This window comes from Stegastes partitus, unplaced genomic scaffold (assembly GCF_000690725.1).
Source record: "Stegastes partitus isolate 25-593 unplaced genomic scaffold, Stegastes_partitus-1.0.2 Scaffold971, whole genome shotgun sequence".
In the NCBI taxonomy this organism is placed as follows: Eukaryota; Metazoa; Chordata; class Actinopteri; family Pomacentridae; genus Stegastes; species Stegastes partitus.
This window is the reverse complement of record NW_007578702.1, coordinates 171,593-190,869: the sequence shown is the minus strand read 5'-3', so window position 1 is coordinate 190,869 and position 19,277 is coordinate 171,593. Positions and strand designations below refer to the sequence as shown.

The window sequence follows — 19,277 nt, the reverse complement described above, 5'->3', positions numbered from 1 at the left end:
GTGCACAGGAATGTGTTCGCCAACGAGCAAGCGTGGATGTGTGTGACATGTCTGCAATGACAATGGCGGGTGACAAATAACGCTGACGCACGCTGTCCCTGGTCTTGATCCTGCTACAATAAAAAAAAGAGTTGGTCCTTTGAACATTTTAATTAAACTAAACAGGACCATCCCCACCCAGGCCTATGAGTTATGTACATCTGAAGACAAACAAGACCATCTTTTACAGGGTAGACATCAAATACATGTCTTTTTTATGTCACCCTGGGCCTGCATGTTGACTTTCATTATTTCTAAAATCCATCTGGAATTTTGATGGGCATGTTTTGAAGGAAAAGGCCTTGAAACCACAATGCAGGGATGTCTTGAAACAAAGGTCTCTGCGGTTTTGTCTGTTTCTCGTGGTGAACAACAGCCCGGCAGTCTCTGTGCTCAGATAGCTCATGTCTGTAATTTTAGTTTATGCCATCATTATTACAACACGTTAGCCGTTTTTCATGTAGTTTCTTGGAAAAAAAAAATAAAGCAGAATTGATGGTTTATGTGTTCTTTTAAGAAACAGTACTAAGACCATAAAATTTAAAGAAAAGAGAAAGGGGTTTCATGGACTTTTAGACTAGCAAGGCAGAGGTTTGTTTCAGTGACATGATTGTTTTTTCATAGAAGTTATGTTGGGGGGGCTACGGTAAAATCTAAGACGAGAGTGACTTAATCAAAAATAATTGACATTTTATTACATTCTTCACACAGTGAGACTTTGTTCTCATTAACTTCACATATTTAGCTGAATTTTGACTGAGAAAACAATGATAAGTAGGTGTTTAGTTCAGTTCACTTGTAGTGAAAGTTCTATCATTTCTACCCTTATTATGAATTTGAATCTAATAGTAAGAAGAATCCTACTTTAGGACATGTAAGTGGTGTTGATTTGAAAAAGATTGGTTTAAATGTCTAAGATGGAAGTGGCCTTGTCACTAAAGAACTTTGCTTTTACGACACTCTTCACATGGGACGAGTTTATGTCAGAAGTTTAGTGGAATTCATAATCTAAGTAAACCGCTGATAGACTCTAGTTGTCTGTCATGTGGTGACAATTCTGGAGAGGCCCTGCAGCTTTACATAAATGTGAAGCTGCTGCACGAAAACAGGAGGCTAAGGCTTACTATAAAAAATAAAAAAATCAAGCGTGCTCAGAGTGTCAGGAGGAAAAAAAAAATCCTTAATTCCCACAATAAGATGAAAACAGTTGTGCAGACTGACCACGATAATTCATCCTTGGTTCGGAAAGAACTGTCATGCAGCAGTCCCATTGCATGAAGAGATTTATCTCTGTCTGTTGAACTAGATCAGTTCAACAGTGCCGTGTTGCCACCAGAGGGAGTCTTCTTAGTCAGACTATGGTTCCCAAAGGAGTAGATTGCACATTCTGAACATCTGCTCAAAATTCACATCACTCTGACTCAAAGCCTCAGAAATGGGAATATTGATGTTTTGTTTATGTTGTTTTGCTCATGCATTGTACTGTTAATCAAAGTGACTGACAGAGCCTCACTGAAACCAGAGTCATTTATCAGAATTCCAGTTCATTATTATTAGTCATTATTAGTCATGCAGTGAGGGACTTTTTTTTTACTCAAACAGCTGGAAAGCCATTTCTCGTCTGTTTGATTTTATGGGACTCACTGTTGTGGTGGAGCCCATCCGGGGAGCCCACACTGGTGGGGCAATGCCCAGTGTTGCAAGCGCCTATGGGCTGCGGGCCTATAAAAGGCAATTTCACTTGGTTTCTTTTAGTTTTCTGTACAACAACTACACGTGTTGAGCTCAGTCTGGAAGCCCGTCCCATTCCCTGCATATCCATGCTGGAGGAGGAGGAGGAGGAGGCGTACAGCCCTTTTGTTACCTGTATTAGACTACCTGGCTGTTGTAAGTTAGTAACAGAGTCTGAGTTTAAGATGCCTGCAAAAAAATAGATACAGCGAGCAGTGTACAAACACTTTAAACAAGCGAAAATCCACAGGGTTTATTACGCACCGCGGTATGCGCAGCTAGTTCGTTCTACCTGCGAGGCGCAGCAAATGGGAATTTTTAATTAGGTTCTACCGTCTAAGTAAGGACGAATAGGAGGCACTTCCTCCAAGAACTCATTCACCTTTTCAAGTCCGACCCTCTCTCAAGTTTCATTTTGGAGTTCTTAGCCACCTTTCAGGTCGTCATCAGCATCTCACCTGTCCCGGTGGACCATGGATTTCACACGGTCGAACATTTCCAAGGAGCTTCAGCTTGATGTCGCGGAAAATACGCGCTATACGTGCATCTGGAAGGGTTAGGAAACCTGCCAATGTGAACGGAAAGCAGCGTGGCCACTTTGTGTTACAGTGCATGGCCTCTGGACAAAGTGGTAACGATCATGCACAAACCCCTCCGAAAGCGGAGTCTCTACGTGTTCCTGTGTTTTGGCATCATATACCTCAGACTTGGGTGAGTTTTTATTACCTCTCATTACACGCATGAACTGTTTTCCTCACATGCGCACGGCTGAATGTGAAAATCATTGCGACACTGACAAATAAACACGTTAGAAGGAAGCTTCGGCTGCCCTCTGACCTCAAACTTAAGTATGATGTGAAAAAATAATTTTTATCATGTGTATTTAAAAAAAATATATCAAAAGCAGCACACCCAGACGCCTGCACCTGGGGAATGTGTTGTGCGTAAAAGCAGCAGATCGGTGTGATCGGGTCTCCTGCCAACAGACAGTAACTGTGATCGATTCATATTCACTGTCAGAGGGTGAGTTCACCTCATGAGACTCCTTCCCCTTTGTGGCACAAGATCATTTGAGCCGCTGTCTCCGCTCCAAATCCTGCTCACCCCTGCATACCTTCATTAATAGCGGCAGACTGAGTTGTATTTCCACATTCCATTGCCCAGACGGAGTTTTTACCTGTTTTGCAATAGCTCACCTTGATGCATAAACACAGAAGGACGACAATCCTTTCCTTCTTTAACGCAGTGCCCCCTAAGATTGAGCATATGAAGACGTCCGGGAAGACGCACATGACAAAGAACCGTGCGTTTTTGCCTATATTGTGCGCGCATGGTGGTTTATTGTTGTATAATTGTTTGCTTGTGAAACGCTAACTGAGCTGAATGTTTAGTTGTGATGATGCCCCTGCTGAGCGTAAACTGTATCAGATTAAAAAAATACTTTAACTAACAGGTAAGTAAGCAACAGTGTGTACCTGGAAAGTTAGATCAACAGAAGAATAAGTTATTTTAACTTGTTTTCACACTGCTGTTTGTTTTTATGCACCGCTGCATTCGCTCTCTGGATTAACTGCAACCAATTACGCACGAATTAGTTTAATTAGAAGACTTTTGCTTCATTTTCTGCTGCCACCAGTCACGCATTTTTACTTTCAAAATACACTGATCTGGCATATACATCTTTAAGACCTGATTTTATAGTGCTTTCTGAGACTCCTGCAGCCACAGTGAATCAAACAACACAAGTGTCAGTCCTCCCTGTAAAGCCTGTAACCGACTTAGAGTTCCACATATGCTCATATCACATTACAGTAGCTCCATTATGGGCTAAAAGTCACCTATCTTCGTGTTTACTAATCCCGAGCAGTTAGCTCATTCCTTCCATCCTTTTACTCGGGCTAAATCTTTCATGGTACCCTCTTCATTTACAATGACTGGAGCCTGCAGGTGTTGAGTGAGTCACGATGCTGAGGCGATAAAAAAAAAAAAAAGAACCCTGCACTCACTAAACTCTGCGCCAAAATCTTTAAGTATTTTATTTCTCTGCTCAGATCCAATCTCGGTTAGCAGGGGTGCTATTTTTATACGTTTGCTTTTACGCTGATTTTTTATCAATCCTACAATCTGAGGAAGTTCTCATTTAATTTTCAGACACCCGAGTCTGAAAATGAATCTGAATGTTAGAAGATGACAGCCATCAAATCCGATCAGAGCGCAGCAGACAGAGCAGACAGCAGGAATATTATAGACGCCTATAGGAATATTATAGTCTTACCACAGGAACTAATAAGGTCACTGAAACACATATTTGAGTACCACAACCATGCCTCATGTTCCTCAAGAAATATGATAGGAATATGTACCAGAGGACATAATACTGTAAATGTCCCGAGAATGTTATTATGATATTAAAAGAATAGAACAGCAGATAAGGACGTTTCTTGTCAGCGGTATTATAACGCTTTATGCTCACTGTCACAGACGAGATCATATCTGTTACGTTAGAAAGACTTCGTTGCCTTAATATGACACCAACTTGTTGATTCAAAACGAGGCATCCCGCCAAAGAAATGTGCAGATTTTTTTTTTTATTGTTATTATTTCGCGCGGAGCTGTGATGATGAGGCTCAAGCAGCTCCAGCGTCTATGTTTGTTTATTTTTGGCTGGATGGTGGGTTGGGGTGGTGTTGGAGGGTGTGTGTGTGTGTGTGTGTTGGGGGGTGGGGGGTGATGATGATGAATGAAACCTCCTGCACGTCCAACGGGGATCGGATCAGTGTCACCCTATTGTCCCGTTGTGGCAAAGTGGGCGGATAGCAGTGTCTCTCCCTGCCCAATGGCAGGCACGACTCTCATGAGAGTGGAGAGAGGCACTTTTCTGCCATGCAAAATCCCTAAAACCATCATCATTCCGGCTCGGGAACCCACAGTACTGTGTAACAGCCTCCGCTTGCTGAGAGATGACGGAGCCAATCTCAGCGCACACACGGCCCTGGGAGCTTGGAGCTGCGTAGAGCCACCGCACCAAAGACACGGAGACGCACAGCAAGTTCTTTTTTGATCTTGTGCGAAACGGACTTAAAGCCGGGAATTAAGGGAGTTTTTCATCCTGTCCGCGTCGTCTCACTCAATCCGAGCGTGGCCATTTGCTCAATGTCATCATGATCATCCTCTCGTCGCGCAGTGTACTGCTGTCAGTCTACTATCCGCAGATCTTCCTGATCCTGACGAGTGGCAGCTACCTGTAAGTTTGAGCCAATTAACGGCTCCATAATTAACTTCGGAGACTGCGCGCTCTCATCTTCAGCAACACAAAGACGCACGGTTTTTGGTTTTGCTCCTGTACAAGCTTCTGGCTGGACAACGAGCTGTATTTCCTTTGTCTTAATTAAACGCCGATTCAGAGATGATTTTGTTTAGTTTTCCGCATCCACAGATTGAAGACTCAGCTGAAGTTGTTCAGATTGTGTCAGCAGACTGTAACGCGCAGAGAGCAGGCATAACTAAAGCGCAACTTAGCCTGTAAATTTAATTGAATTCTAGGCATTTATCACACATCTCTTAATGCTACACAAACGTAAACTCCAACTGCGAACGCTCAAGAGTGGAAACATCACTCGAGAAAACGATCCACGTGGGAATGTACTAATTAGGTGAAAAGCTCAACGCTCTAATGGCACATCCACGCGGACGAGCATGTGTTGTGAGTAAGCACCGGTGGTTTGTCTTTAGCTGCTGTATTGCAAACATTTTGCAGGATCAGAAAAATAATACTTTTTGGGAAGTGCTACATGGATACATTTTGGCCACAGAGTGGCAGAGATGTTCAAGACAATTGCATGCGCAGAGATGTATTTCACTGTGAGGAAAATTTAATACAATCTGTGCACTTTTACGCATGCGAGCACCGTTAACCTGTCAGAGCGTGTGAAAGATTATCGTCGTGCATTACCTCATCTCTCGTTAATTCAGACTATTTCAATGTTATCGTTTCAACCCACATCTTAAAATATCCTCCTGCACCATGCACGTGATTGACACTATAATGCACTGCGGCTTTGAATTAAACTAGAAATCTCTTGAAGGAGAATACTGGCTTTTCTTAAAAGTTTCCAAAATAATTACTCACCCATGCTCCATCGCTCCTTCCTTTTCTGCCCGGAGACCCCAAACCTGATTCTGAAATAGATGTGGTTTTTGGTTTTCAGTTAAAAGTGGGCTACACTGCTAAGTATAGTGATGGCTTTCACATCAAAGCTACATACCATTGTTTGTTTTGATTATTTAAGAATATTTTCTGTTCGGCATGAACCGCAGAATATGTTATGGGAAGTATATTTCAATATGGATCCCAAATAAGACAATGCAGTTTCCTCGAAATTACTAAAAATAATATTTTGGGTTGTTACAGGGCAAAATTAGCAGATCTGTGGCAAGTTATCTGTCCATTTAGAGCTGAGGGGGCACTGCACACCTCACACTCCACTGTGGAGGAATCTCTCACTTAATATTCCAAAGGCATAAACACTGCTATTTTCACTTTTGCCTATATCACATTGACCTAAGCAGCATGTGCGTGCAGATATGGTTTAATAGTTTGCAGTTTAACATTTTAGCTTTGAGTTAAACAGCTGCGGTGCACGGCTGATCTTAGACTCATTTATAAATGAGCAGCTAAAGAGGAAAATCATATTCAGCACTAAAATAACAGCTAATTTCCTGCTCTTGGAAAAAGAAGAGTATTTATTCACTTGATTTAGTTAAGCTGTGTCTCAGGCATTTTTGTGAGTGCATTCCTCGGGAGAAGATGCATGCCTGAGAGCTTAATAGTGTGTCAGTAAGGTTCAAAGTGTTCCATGTGATGGAGTAGGTGGCTGTAAGCACACTGTATGCCGTGACGTAGACTATAGTTTCTTGTATGGCCACACAGCACTGGCATGAAATCTGTAGGCTCCTCGCCGCTGATACTGCCAGCGACTGAAGTTCCTCCAAAGGAATTCATTTATCCAATGTTTCTCTGACTATTTAATACTAGATGTTTGGCGTTTCTATTTTGTGATTAATATAACATTGACTTTAATGCATGTTTGTTTCAAAAAGGAACTGAAATTATTAACAAAAAAAAAATGTGCATCAAATGATTGTCAAAACCCTGGTGCACAGTAAGTTAACTAATTCATTTGCAGCTAATTGCACAGGAACACTCAACACTAATAGCGTCTAAATGTACTGTGTGTTTTGTGTGCAAGGCTCCGACTTGGCAAAAATTCCTGCCACCTGTTGCTTTTCAATTAACACACAAAAAAAAACTCCACTCATCTTTTTACAGCATCACCGCCGATCCACATTCAAATGGTGTTTTCAATTATCAGCTGGGCAGTTTTGTTTATTAACACAGGACGCAAAACGTTTTAATTATGCCCCATATTTTGCATAAACGTGACGGCCATTAACTCCGACTGCAGCAGCTACACAGATGATCCTGTGACAGTTCGTCTATCTGATGGGAGATCTGTGCGACCGTGGGCGAGCTGTCCCCAAGCTGCTGGCATACACACAGAGTATACGCTAAGCAAACAGAATCGCATTTGTGCACTTTGATGATGCGGGGATTTAAAAGCTTAGCTCTGGAATTCTCTGTTTGGTGTTGTCTGATGGCTTGGGTAGCCCGTGGTAGACTGGGATCCTGTGAATTAGCAGGTGAAGGACATGAGAAAACAGCCAAGAGAGGAGGTTACTAGGAGTTGTGTTTGTCAGACGTGAAAATATCAGTGTTGGATTTTCATCAGGTGACTGAACTATCAGAGATATAAACGGCTCATTTTATTGCCTTTGGATTTATGCAAACAAATCAATCCTATTTGTCCTTAACATTCATTATGCAAGAAAGTGGATTTCTCCAGTTGCACATTACTTGTCTTAATGAGCCTGCCCTTTTGGTTTGTACAGACTGGATGTCATCGTTGCCATGAACAACCACATATACAGCGGAGGGTCACAGAGGGTCAGAGGAGTTCAAGCCTCTTTAACAGCACAGAGAGCAAAGAGGGACTGAAAGCAGCAGCAGGCTGCAGAGTGTTTACTGTGGACACGGTATGCACCTGATGAATGTGTTGGGAGTATTCATTTTTAGCTGCTTTAGTTTTTATTGAAGTTGCGGCCTTCAGTTTGTAGCTGGTGTCGCGCCGCGCGTGTTTTGCGGACCGTAATGAATTATGCGCTTTGTCCAATCAACATCTGGCTCATGGTTTTTATTTGGAAATACACATCTTAACGTGTTTACTGTAATTGGACAAATCTTCTTAGCTCTCTTTTGTTGTTACTTTGAGAGTGGGGTTTGCAAAATCTAAAGTTTACACAATGGCACTTTCCTTTTATACGCTTTGTTGCGCTCCCCTGACTGCAAGACCAAGAGAATGTGTGCAGCTCTCCGTTTGGTAACAGATACTCGTCTCGTGGCCGTTGGGATTTATTTAAACTTATGCGTTTGCAGTTGAGATTTATGTTGTTCTGTGTCTGAAACTTTAGCAAGAATCGAAAAGAGAACGTGCTCGTCTGAGAGTGATTTCTAATAAACAATCACATCTACGGATTTAGTCAGGGGTCTGAGTGCTGTGAACTACAATCTGCATCCACAGGACGTTTCTTCAGTCTCTCTTCTTCTTCTCTTGCTCAGTGTTTCTCCCCCTTGCCCGTTCTTCCACTTCTCCCCCATACACACTGCCATTGCTTTTCGCTGACACACAACTTGCCTGCGTTAGTTTGCCCCGTTTGTGGTCAAGCCTTTGGAGGTCGACGTCATACTTCAAAGGCGGTGTTTGCCTCCACGCTCATTTATGGCTCCCCGTCCCTGACATGTTTGAAAAGTATGTATCTACATGGTTTCGAGGGCTATAAACAGAATCTTGGAGAAAGTCGTCGCTTTGTTTAGTTGTAATCTGTTTTGGCTTTCTCAGCGGTTGCAAAGCCATCTCAAACATATGCTTTTATATTATCACGTCGAGTGATCAGACGTGTCGCAGTCTCGGAGGAGAATTTGGGAGGAGGCATGTCGATTACTGTACGACACATTAATACCCTGCAAATTGAGGCGACCAGTGTTGAAAACCTTACATATTTCAATGCAAACCAGTCTTAGGATGTGGCTAAAGTAAAAGCAGTCCCTTGGAATTTATGGGCAGCACTTTACACCCTGAGTAAGTTCCATGCACATAATTACACAAATCATAGGAAATAATATTTTTTGTGACATTTGGTTACATTTACAGCATAAGACACTGGGCAAGTGTATGTACAGTATTTACATAAGAGTCTGGCAACTGTTCACGCCACCATGTTACCTAACAATTAACACAAAAACCCCAACTCAGTCCTCAAAGTCCCGTCATCCAAACCAATGTGGAATTGCCTTTTCAGTAGTCAAATAAGCATCTTGTTTTCTCTCTCTGGGCTGTTTTAGCAAGTTTCCTTGTGTTTTTAAATGTTTTATGTTGGATTAAGTTTTCAGCTTTTTGATTTACCTCTAATCCATTAAATAGCAATACTTTCATGCAGTACAGCTTTCACTTCACTACGGAATGTACATCAATCACCGGTTGAATTGAATCCTGTGCTGGAGACTCTCACAAAAGTGAGTCAGTTTGACCATCCTTTGGAAGTTCTAACTGAGTTTGTTTGTGTGTGTGTGTGTGTGTGTGTGTGTGCTGTGTCTGGATGCATGTGCTGCTGTGTAAATCTGATGTGTGTGTGTGCACGGATGCATGTCTGCGTGTGTGTGGTGGTGTGTTTCTCTCACCTCGGCAGGGCCCTGTCCTCGGTGGTGGCTCTGGGTGCCAACATCATCTGCAACAAGATTCCGGGGCTGGCACCTCGCCAGCGGGCCATCTGCCAGAGCCGCCCAGACGCCATCATTGTTGTGGGCGAAGGCGCCCAGATGGGCATCAATGAGTGTCAATACCAATTCCGATATGGACGCTGGAACTGTTCAGCGCTGGGAGAAAGGACAGTCTTCGGTCAGGAGCTGCGAGTAGGTCAGTCTGGGTTCTTTCACCAAAGGGAGAGGGCGCAGTGTGTGATTGTGTTTGTGCTCTCCTGTGTGGCTGTCCCTGTGAGCAACTTTGTGAGTCTTTGCTGCTGGAGCTGTGAGAATATATTTTTGCAAAGTCACGACTTGTTTCTTTAGTGAACACGTTTTTTTCAGTGTCAAAGTTTTGGAACAGGGCTTTAATTTAGGTTTATCGTAAGGTTAGCTTTTTGTTATTACTTTGCTTAACTTCTTCGAGAGCAAATAGCGGCTTTCAGACAGGACGCGGTGTGTGCTGCGATGGCCGCGGGCTTCAGTGCACAGCTTCTCGCTATGCGGAGTTTTCAAAAACTTCCAGCGGGACGATGTCACCTTCCTGTTTGTTGCTAGCACTTAAACAACGAAGGTGCATTTGTCCCGAGCTAAGGTAGCGAGCGTTAGCACTAGCCTTGCTAGTACGCAGCAAGCGTTAGCATTAGCCTTGCTAGTATGAAAGCTTTCCGCCCAGAGTCTCAAGGCAACTGCAAAGTTGTGTGAGAATTCAGTCTAACGCGGCACCGGCTTTATTATTATTATTATTATTATTATTATTATTATTATTATTATTATTATTATTATTATTATTTATACTTCCCCTTTGACCTCCGTCCAGTCCAACATGCCTCGTTCCTATTGGCTGCACCATCATACGTCACAGCACGCAGGAGTCAAAGTTCAACTTTGACTGCTGCGAGCGCGCGCGCTCTCTCTCACTGGCGCTTTGCGGCATGTTGTTGTTGCGCGTCGCAAGCAATTGAAATGAATGGGTTTCAGAGCGCAGCGGCACCGCTGCCGAGTCCTGTGTGAAAGCAGCAGAGATTTGATGAAACTCTTTAGCATTAACTCTTTCCCTATTTCTGTGCATCAGTTAGGTTGTGATAATATAATTCAATGTATCTTAATGTGAGCTTTTTTTTTTATAGTTAAGATAATTAAATTGGATTTTCATTCAAGAGGAGGCCACAAAAATACTTAATAATACAAGACTGAGCTTAGTTGATGATCTACATTAGTAGCACAAATTCATGTAAAGTAATTGCAGTCAAAGTATGAAAGACCATTACACGGTTGTTAGTACCTCTGGCCCTGGAGCTCTGTCTAAGTTGCCTGCTTTTGAGATTGATTTGCTCCTAAATGTTATTTCATTTGAGAATGGAAATACCACAATATTAGTTACATCAATCAGTGCAACAAAGACCAGAATTTACTTTTAAAGTGACTCAGCAGAATATCCAGGTTGATGAGGTTAAGGGTGTAAATGTTCTGTAATGATACAGTCATTGCAGGATATTACAGGTTTGTGTTTGTGTGCGGTGCTCATAGCAATGAATAACTGAAAACACATTGAAACAAGGGGATCATAATTTGGATGTCGTGTGTATGTGTGATGCTAAGCAGAGAGTAAAAACTTTTTCTGCAGTCTGTGATCGTTGATATTCATTTGGTAATGATAATGTAGTTGACAATGATAATACCAGCGATTTTCTTTTTGAAAAGGAAACAGAAGTTACATAATGTGTGTTTTCCAGCCATCTTATTGTCTCGGTTTTATGAAATGGTACCAGAAGAGTATCAAAAATGTGGTACCAGCCCCCGACCCTCTGAACCCCATGAAATATGGCTCTTCACAAGCCAAACCCAAGCTGCACACATCACACAGTTCAAACTCAAACCAGTAACACACAGTCTCTTTGACTCTCTATTGTATAACCATTCACGTTGGCATTGCTCAAGAGGATTTCACATACTGCTGATTCCACCCCATCTTAGTTGATGATGTTGTATTTCTCCATCGCGCTCTGGTTTCTGTTGATGTAGGTTCTGCAGCGAGCCTGCTGGTTAGCAGCATGCAGACCATTGCTGGCTAAGTCAAAGTTATGGAAAAGCTACAGAAAAGCACTGAAGCCCTAATGGGGAAAATGTATGGTTGAAAAATGATATCGCAAATGAGGAGACAACTAATGGTGTTATTGCAGAGAAGTCATGTTGAACCAAAATAGATGGACACATCTGTTGTTAATCGGACTAAATTGGTTGTGTCCATGCCTGGCTGCTTCAGGAGCGTGTGCACATGCATGCGGGAAAAGGCCTGAAGGAGGCAAACATTTACATTTATGATGCATTTGTTTGAGAGACTTGGCATTCTGCAAACTTTTTTGCATCGCCTTTGTTTTACAGAGGCTTTTATATATTTCCTTTCATTTAGAAGATGCTTTGTTGCCATTACGTTGCGGTTGGGCTGTGCATTTAATCCAGTGGCTCTGTTAACAATCACTCCTCTTAAGGAGTAGCTGAATTAGCTCCAGCCCCCTTTACAAAAGCATTTTTTTCTTTGTTGTGAATGTGGCGCTTTCTTTTGTAATGGAGCTCATGCTGTTTTCCTCAACACTTAACATCCCCTTTACACTTCCTTTTGCTGTGTTCTTTCATACCCTTTTGAAGCACTCAGATTGAGAAGTGATATTTGGCAGTGGTTCATCGGAAGCATCTGTGCGTCCCCTCTGCTTGTTTGTGTAATAGACGTTGATGTTTTTATGTATTGCCTCATTTACCTAAATTGTATTCTTAAAAAAATACATTTAGAACGTCTAATTTATACAAATCTAGCTCTGCTTTTGGGTTTGGAAAGCATTGTCACTCATCTTTGTGTCTTTGATGGACACGCAGTGTCCATTTACTGCATGTGGTCTGTCAGATTGAGGCCACTGAACCCTATGAGGTCTCTTCCACTTTGTGTCAGCTATATGACATCTACATCCCATTCAGGAATGGCGTCATCCGAATTTCATGCTCGCTTTTGCTTTTCTTGTTTGGTTTCCATAGTAGATCTGCACAAATAAATTCTTAATGTGCCCGCACTGAGCACATCACTGTTGGTGTCCAGTTATGGTCAGAGAACGATGGCTGCTGGGGCTGCCAGGATTGTTCAATAATGATGAGACTCGGTGGCCTTCTCAATAAAGTATCCCAACGATGACGTCTGTCTTTAGACCAACATGGAACTTGATGTCAGTTAGGGTTCCCTAGGCAGATTTAGAAAAGACACTTTTGATTTTGTTTTCGATGAATAAAGAAAATACCAAGGAATCAAGAACATTTTTTTGTTTTTGTTCGAGAGGATAATCACCACAAACTGGCCTTTTTATTATCATTTTTGAACCACACACAGAGTTAATGTGCCGTATATAGAATGCTGAATTGCATCGATTCATGTGAAACTGCTGTTTGATAAATCAAAAGAACACATCTGACAGTGGAACTTAAATTTGACCAAATGCTTCACTCCAAAACGTCGTGTTTTATGACCCCATCTGTGTGTCCGTTGCCGTGGCACCACATCCCCTTTCATTCTGTATCATGAAAGTTCTGAACGTAGTAAGAAATTTTGCTGCTTCTTTTATTCTGAAAAAAAGTTCTAATCAGAGAGCTTTGAGAACAATGGCTGTGGTAGGTTCTCCCGTCTCCCCTTGAAGTGAATGGACTTATTCCTCCACTCATCTGGGGGAAAAAGGAGAGAACGTTGAAGTGTTTGTGCCTCTTGACAGTGTTGACATATTTAAAGAAACCCATGGCTCTGGTAAACTGTCCAAACAGCCACTTACGCACTGCTTTTGTGATCAGGATGTGGATTTGCGGTTTTAAAATTTAACACTAATCCTGAAGAGGTGAGAAATACAAGTTTAAGAGTTATTTTCCTTCCATCACTAAATGCATTGATAAGTGACAGATTAAAACAGCCGACCACAAATATTACTGTGTAATAAAAGTGGTAAATTGAGAAAAAAGCAAGCCAAAAAAACACTTTTGCACACATGAACTGTGAATTTATCCGCTGACTGGTACATTAGTTCCACAGACAATAAAGCTGTGTTGAATTGAACGGCATTGCCTCATTCTGGACGCATGCAATGCAGCAACACTCTTCTGAGATTCTTTTTTTAGCTGCACGGATCTGTTGAATGTTATGCGATGATTGAATTTCGAGATGTATTGCATGCATATTGTATTGCACATTAAGGATAATGAAAATGATCGCTGATTACTGCTATTTGATCACATCATGCTTTAGGAGTTGACTGAATATTTCGAGTGACACCACAAAGACTCAGATATCTAAACATGACCTTTCAACATAGCTCAGTTTCAGTTTTTTTATCCATTGATTGAAATAAGCAATCAGATGATGAAACAAATGACTACGTGTAAAGTAAAGTATCTGAAATGTTTATTGTAATAACTTGCATCATCTACCTGCAAGTGCTCACAGCCAAGGTGGTCAGATGTCTGTCTGGGTCTGTGCTCACACTAATGTCACACCTTGATCTTATTAAAGTTCTGCCCTGTTGAGATGAACCTTGTTCCAGCTGTGCCAACCACCATCACTATATTTACTTATCAGAAATAATCGGTGGGGTGTGCAGGCCATTCCAGCTGCCTTGTGTTGAAGCACATAGTCACATAAATACTGATGCGTGGTTGGGTACTGCTGTGTTTTGATGTTTTTGTCAGTGTCACAGAGGAGGCTGTCGTGGTTGATTTCTGCCTTTCAGAGCTTCAGCAGTAACATAGTTTATTCCAGAATACAGTTAGTGGACCTTTTGTATGGTGGTTATATGCACACAACAAATCAGCTTAGTGGAAGAAATCTAACTGGACCTGAACAACGGAGTTTGTGGATGAGGATAGCTACTGTTTTTTGATTTCTAGGGTTGAATACTATATTATTTAAACATTTATATTGACTGCAGGATGAAGGTGTGTGATCAGCGATTGCACCTTGAGACAGCGAGCTGTGAGGTGGTAAGGGTATTGGATGAGTTCTGGCTGTGCTGGTTCGGTTTAGCAGCATCCCACTAGGTCATCGTGGGAGACCACAGACACCACAGCTACTGCAGAGCCCCTCTGCCATTCAGACACTGTGGAAAAGCGGACGACTGAATTTTCTCTCAACACCTTAATTTCGAAACTGCCACCAGCTCGCTCGCGACATTCTCAGTCGTGACAGTTTCCAGTGTTTGCTGCTCACGATTGAAGATGTAGCCATGTTTTCTAACCATGTCTGTATATATTATGGAATTCTTTAGCATGGCATATGAAATCATGGAATACACCCCTTCAACGAAATGTTCCAATCCCTTCTTTGAATCTGCAAATTCCCACATCATCATAATCAAGTACAGGGGAAAAGCTGTTCACGTTCCGCTCCCATTTAAGTTTTTCATTCAAATCCCCCAAATTATGAACACTAAACCTTTCCCCCTGCTCTGTGATCCAGTCTTAGTTTTGGACTGGAGGGAGGAGATGTCGGCATTTTTTCAAGAACTAAAGATCAGCCGACCGCAAGTCTAATGCATTCTCTCTGTGCTGCCTGCTCTTGGAGGCAGTCTTTCAGTTCTGGAGCTGCTCCATGGTATTACATTTGCTTTCCAAGACAGCGCACATTAATAGTTGGGTTATTGAGCATTACAGAGCTTGAGATATCTTCATTTAGCAGAGGTGATTCCACTTCCAAAGACTGGTCATTTCGTATTTATTTTGCACCATGAACAGAGAAGTATATTCAGCTCAGAAGATGGCTGTTTGACACTTTGCTGAACACAAGACTTGAGGTTCGATTAACCGCCATGGAAATTAAGGCATCCCCATTTTTTGCTGCAGCTCTGTCTCACAGCAGTTCCCCTGTTTCACAAAGAGTGTTGGCTCCCTCATTATGCTCCAACTGACAAATTGGAAAACAACACCGTAAACTCGCGAGTGAGATTTGAAACTGGCAATTTCAGTGCGTCTCTGTTTCCTCTGCAAAAGCAGATTTAAGCATTCTTCCCCTTGTGCCCTGCTATGGTGCTGGCATGAGTTGGTACCTTCAGTCTGTAAAAAATGTGGAAGGAATTATCCTGTGCTAACAGAAATGGCTGTTATTGAGTGACTTGTTGCAGTCTATTAAGAAGTAATAATAAAATTAAAGACAGATCCATCAGCAAGTCAGGAGGAAAGGAGTGGGTTTCAGGACAAGACTGGCAAACGTGGTTTACCCTTCAATCGCAGTCCTTGGCCTGGTTTCTGGATGAATCATTCTCTTTTAAATAGTCCTGTCAAGACTGATCCCATGGCTGTGATTTGTTGATACCATTTTATTGTGCATATTTAAGTGTGTTTCACCCACGCGTGAAGTGCGTCGAAAGCCCCATGTGGATTCTGTTAAACGTCTTACATAAGGGCTTGACGCGTTTCGGATCCTGCAAGTGATCTTTGCCCCATACCTCAACTTAACCACACATATAATTCATCTATCCTACGTCTTAACTCTTGTACATTCACTTTTTGGTTATCAGTGCCATTATTTGGATTCCTTTTCCTCCTTTAATGACATGTTTTGACTCAGGGAAAGTCTCATCCTGTGTGCAATCATACATTCCTTTCGCTATCCACCTGTAATAGAGATGCCCTTCACTTAAAAGACCAGCCCATGAACACCTTACAGCTCTGTTAAAATTGCAATGCACTTGAAGTCAGCGATTAGAGCTTGAAAATGGACACCTTTCAACAGCTACACTCAACATCAAAGGCCAACACTGGCCCCCTTGTCATAAAATGGCCTGCTCTGGTTACTCTCTGTTTGACTTTCCAGCCAGTTTGTCACCGTCCTGATTCATGCTTTTCATCTGAAAGAGGTTTCTTGTTGTCCTGGCAGTGAAATATTACAAAAGTTCAATCATGCTGCCTCTGGCTTATTGCACAAGAACTGATGCAGCACTTGAGCAGGTGAGCCTCTCGCTGCAGAAGGAATACTGCAGTGTTTTTTTTGCTTGTTTTTTTTTTTAATGGCAGTGACAAGATTTGAATTCATCTGCTATTTTTTAATAAGATCGTTTCAACATGCTTAGGTAGAACTGTAAGATTTTGTTCGTAACTGTTGCTGCAAAGCAAAAAGCTTCTTAAGAAGCAATGCAAGGAAACGTCTTCATCCCATGTGACCTACATTATACCTCTTTCCCTTTTCTTCAGTGTACTCTTTTTTTTTTTTTTTTTACCATCTCTCTCACTCTCAGATCCATCAGATAGGCGCAGAATCGTTGCCCCAAGCTGTGGGTTAACAAAAACAAATGGACAGGTGAAATATGGAGGCTCAGGCTGAAGGGTGGCCAGAGAATAGAGGGTGTGTTTGTGTCTGTGTCCCCCCACCGTCTTCCTTTATAGTATCACCTTCCAGCTTGTCTCTTCCCCTCTCCTTCCTCTGTCACCTCAGAAGAGCGTGGTGAAGGCAGTGGTCGATCCACCTGCCAGGACTACAGGGCTGCAGGGGCCAAACTGGCATCTAGTCAGATAAAGGATATTTAAGTCAGCAGGTTCACTGAAAACCACTTGTGTGGGAAGAACTCCTGGACAGGCACATACTTGATCAGGAGATGCAGGGCTCCTTCAAGCAGAGATTCTTCTCAGAGGAGGGGGAAAGGTCACTGCAGACAGATAGAGCCAGACGTAACTCAATGCTGAGGTCGGTTTTTGTCTTCCATGTTTAAACAGTAGAAGAGGGTGAAAAAGTGCAAAGAGGATGTGGTTGGTAGAAGTTTTTGGCTCAGCGTTGTACATGGCATACCCTTTTAAAACTTGAAGTCATGAGCTTTGAGGGTTGCAGTGTGTTAAAAAAAATAAAAATAAAAAATGATGCACTGGATTTGATTTTGTTGGTGCCTCTGCGCAGAACAGAACATCTGTGTGTGGTGCATTTTCTGACATTGTTGTTACGGTTAATATCATTGCACGTTTTAAAAGTGAAAAAAATAACAGCGGTGACTTTGGTGTTATTTGAGAATCATTGTGGTGTCAATAAAATTTTCCCGAACAGTACTCTTATTGAGGAGAGCTCACAAGAAATGAACGGGTTGAATGAAAAAGTTACAGTTGCAGTCACAATTAATTATCATTATGCCCACACTGTGTTTGTTGTTGAGGACTTGAAATTGCCATCACTTTTGCTTTTTTCCCACATATCTAGCATTTCTCCTCTCATGCTGCTGCACTACAAGCTCCCGGTTTGGAGGACAACAAAATACTTGCAGATTATAAACGCATTGGCGGCGCTCCTTCCCCTTCTCGGAATCAGTTGATGGTCATTTGTGGTGAAATCATATCCCCGCAGAATGCAAGTACAACATCACAGTCCAACCTAGGGCTAATAATGAACGGACGAGAAAATCTATTCGAATGGCCGTGTGGTTCCATTCGTGCTTTGTTTCTTCATTTTGACAAATGCAAGATGAAATATTAATTTCGAGCAGCTGAACATTTTCAACAAACTCCTTTTAAATTATGTAGTGATGTCGTCTCGAAAATAGACGTTCAAGTTAAATACCAGCTACAGGATAAACATTCTTTCCTTGAAAGCCAATAAGTCAGTTGCGCGGTGTAATTTCAGCCATCTACGCTGTCAACCCCGTGATTATTCAAAATTTAACAAAAAATTACATGGCATTGCATGAATCTATAAACACACTTGCCTCTGTTTTAAAGCGTATTGTGATTAAGCAGTGAAGCTTCACAGTTAAATTCTTACTACAATGTTACCCTGTTTGACATATGAGCCCAGTCAGTTGGCAATGAGACTTATACCCAGGGCTAGCTTCATAAAGACAGTCAAAAACTCATTCTTCAAAACTGGGGGTTTTTCAAGAGCACACAAGTGGATACTCTGACACTGGTGAACTCTCCCAAAATACCATCAATCATCTCACTGCCGCCAAAGTTTCCCCTTTGTGGGATTAGTTTCTTGTTGGTCGTACACCCGTCAGGCAAATTGTGGTTATCAACTCAGATATGTAATCATTCACTTCGTTTTGCAATGAAGAAACAAGCAAAAAAAAATGTTATTATAGATGGGTGGTTTATCAATCTACTATCGCACATAAGATAAAATATCTCAGTACTGAGCTGCAAGCGAAACTGCAGATTCACTCCCAGACAGCCAAGTACTTGACACCATGCGGATAACAGCGTGGAAATGACGCGTGCATTGTGTTATGGTGGAACGGTGGTGGATAAAAGGCCTATTTTTCAGCCCATCATCATGTGGGTAGCAGTAATCCTCTCTGCCCTCCTCCATGTGAGTCCAGAAAAAACAGAGCAGCCATATGCATATGTGTGTGTAGGATCTTTCCCCCTAACTTTATCAGATAGGGGAGTCTGATGCTTTGTTGTTCTTCGGTGTGTGGGCTGCGGTCATCACGGCTCAGTAAAGGTCATCTCTTACTCTTTTTCTCCCAATGTTTCGCCTCACATCCCCTGCCCACAACATGTGCCGGTATCTAGGGTGGGGCCTCCCGTCCTACGCAACCGAACATCGCTATCGTCGCCAGGCCCCCTTTTGCTTGTTCATTCATCAGTTCCGTCTCTGTCTCAGACTGTGTGGGTGTGTCGGGAAGCCGGGGTCCCTCTCTCCTTTCCACTC

At 42.2% G+C, this 19,277-nt stretch overlaps 1 protein-coding gene across 2 annotated transcripts in view; it reads left to right on the top strand.

The window, feature by feature from the left end:
* The first annotated feature begins 2,280 nt into the window (after nt 1–2,280).
* wnt7bb (wingless-type MMTV integration site family, member 7Bb) overlaps nt 2,281–19,277 on the top strand; it is a 32,296-nt gene continuing 15,299 nt past the window's right edge. The window contains exons 1-2 of one of the 2 annotated variants that reach the window (XM_008294557.1): nt 2,281–2,481; nt 9,574–9,800. In XM_008294557.1, coding sequence (XP_008292779.1) covers nt 2,411–2,481; nt 9,574–9,800 — 298 coding nt within the window. In that variant the 5' untranslated portion in view covers nt 2,281–2,410. Of the gene's footprint in view, nt 2,482–4,880; nt 5,015–9,573; nt 9,801–19,277 lie in introns of those variants that run through there. The other variant, XM_008294556.1, reaches the window with a different exon arrangement.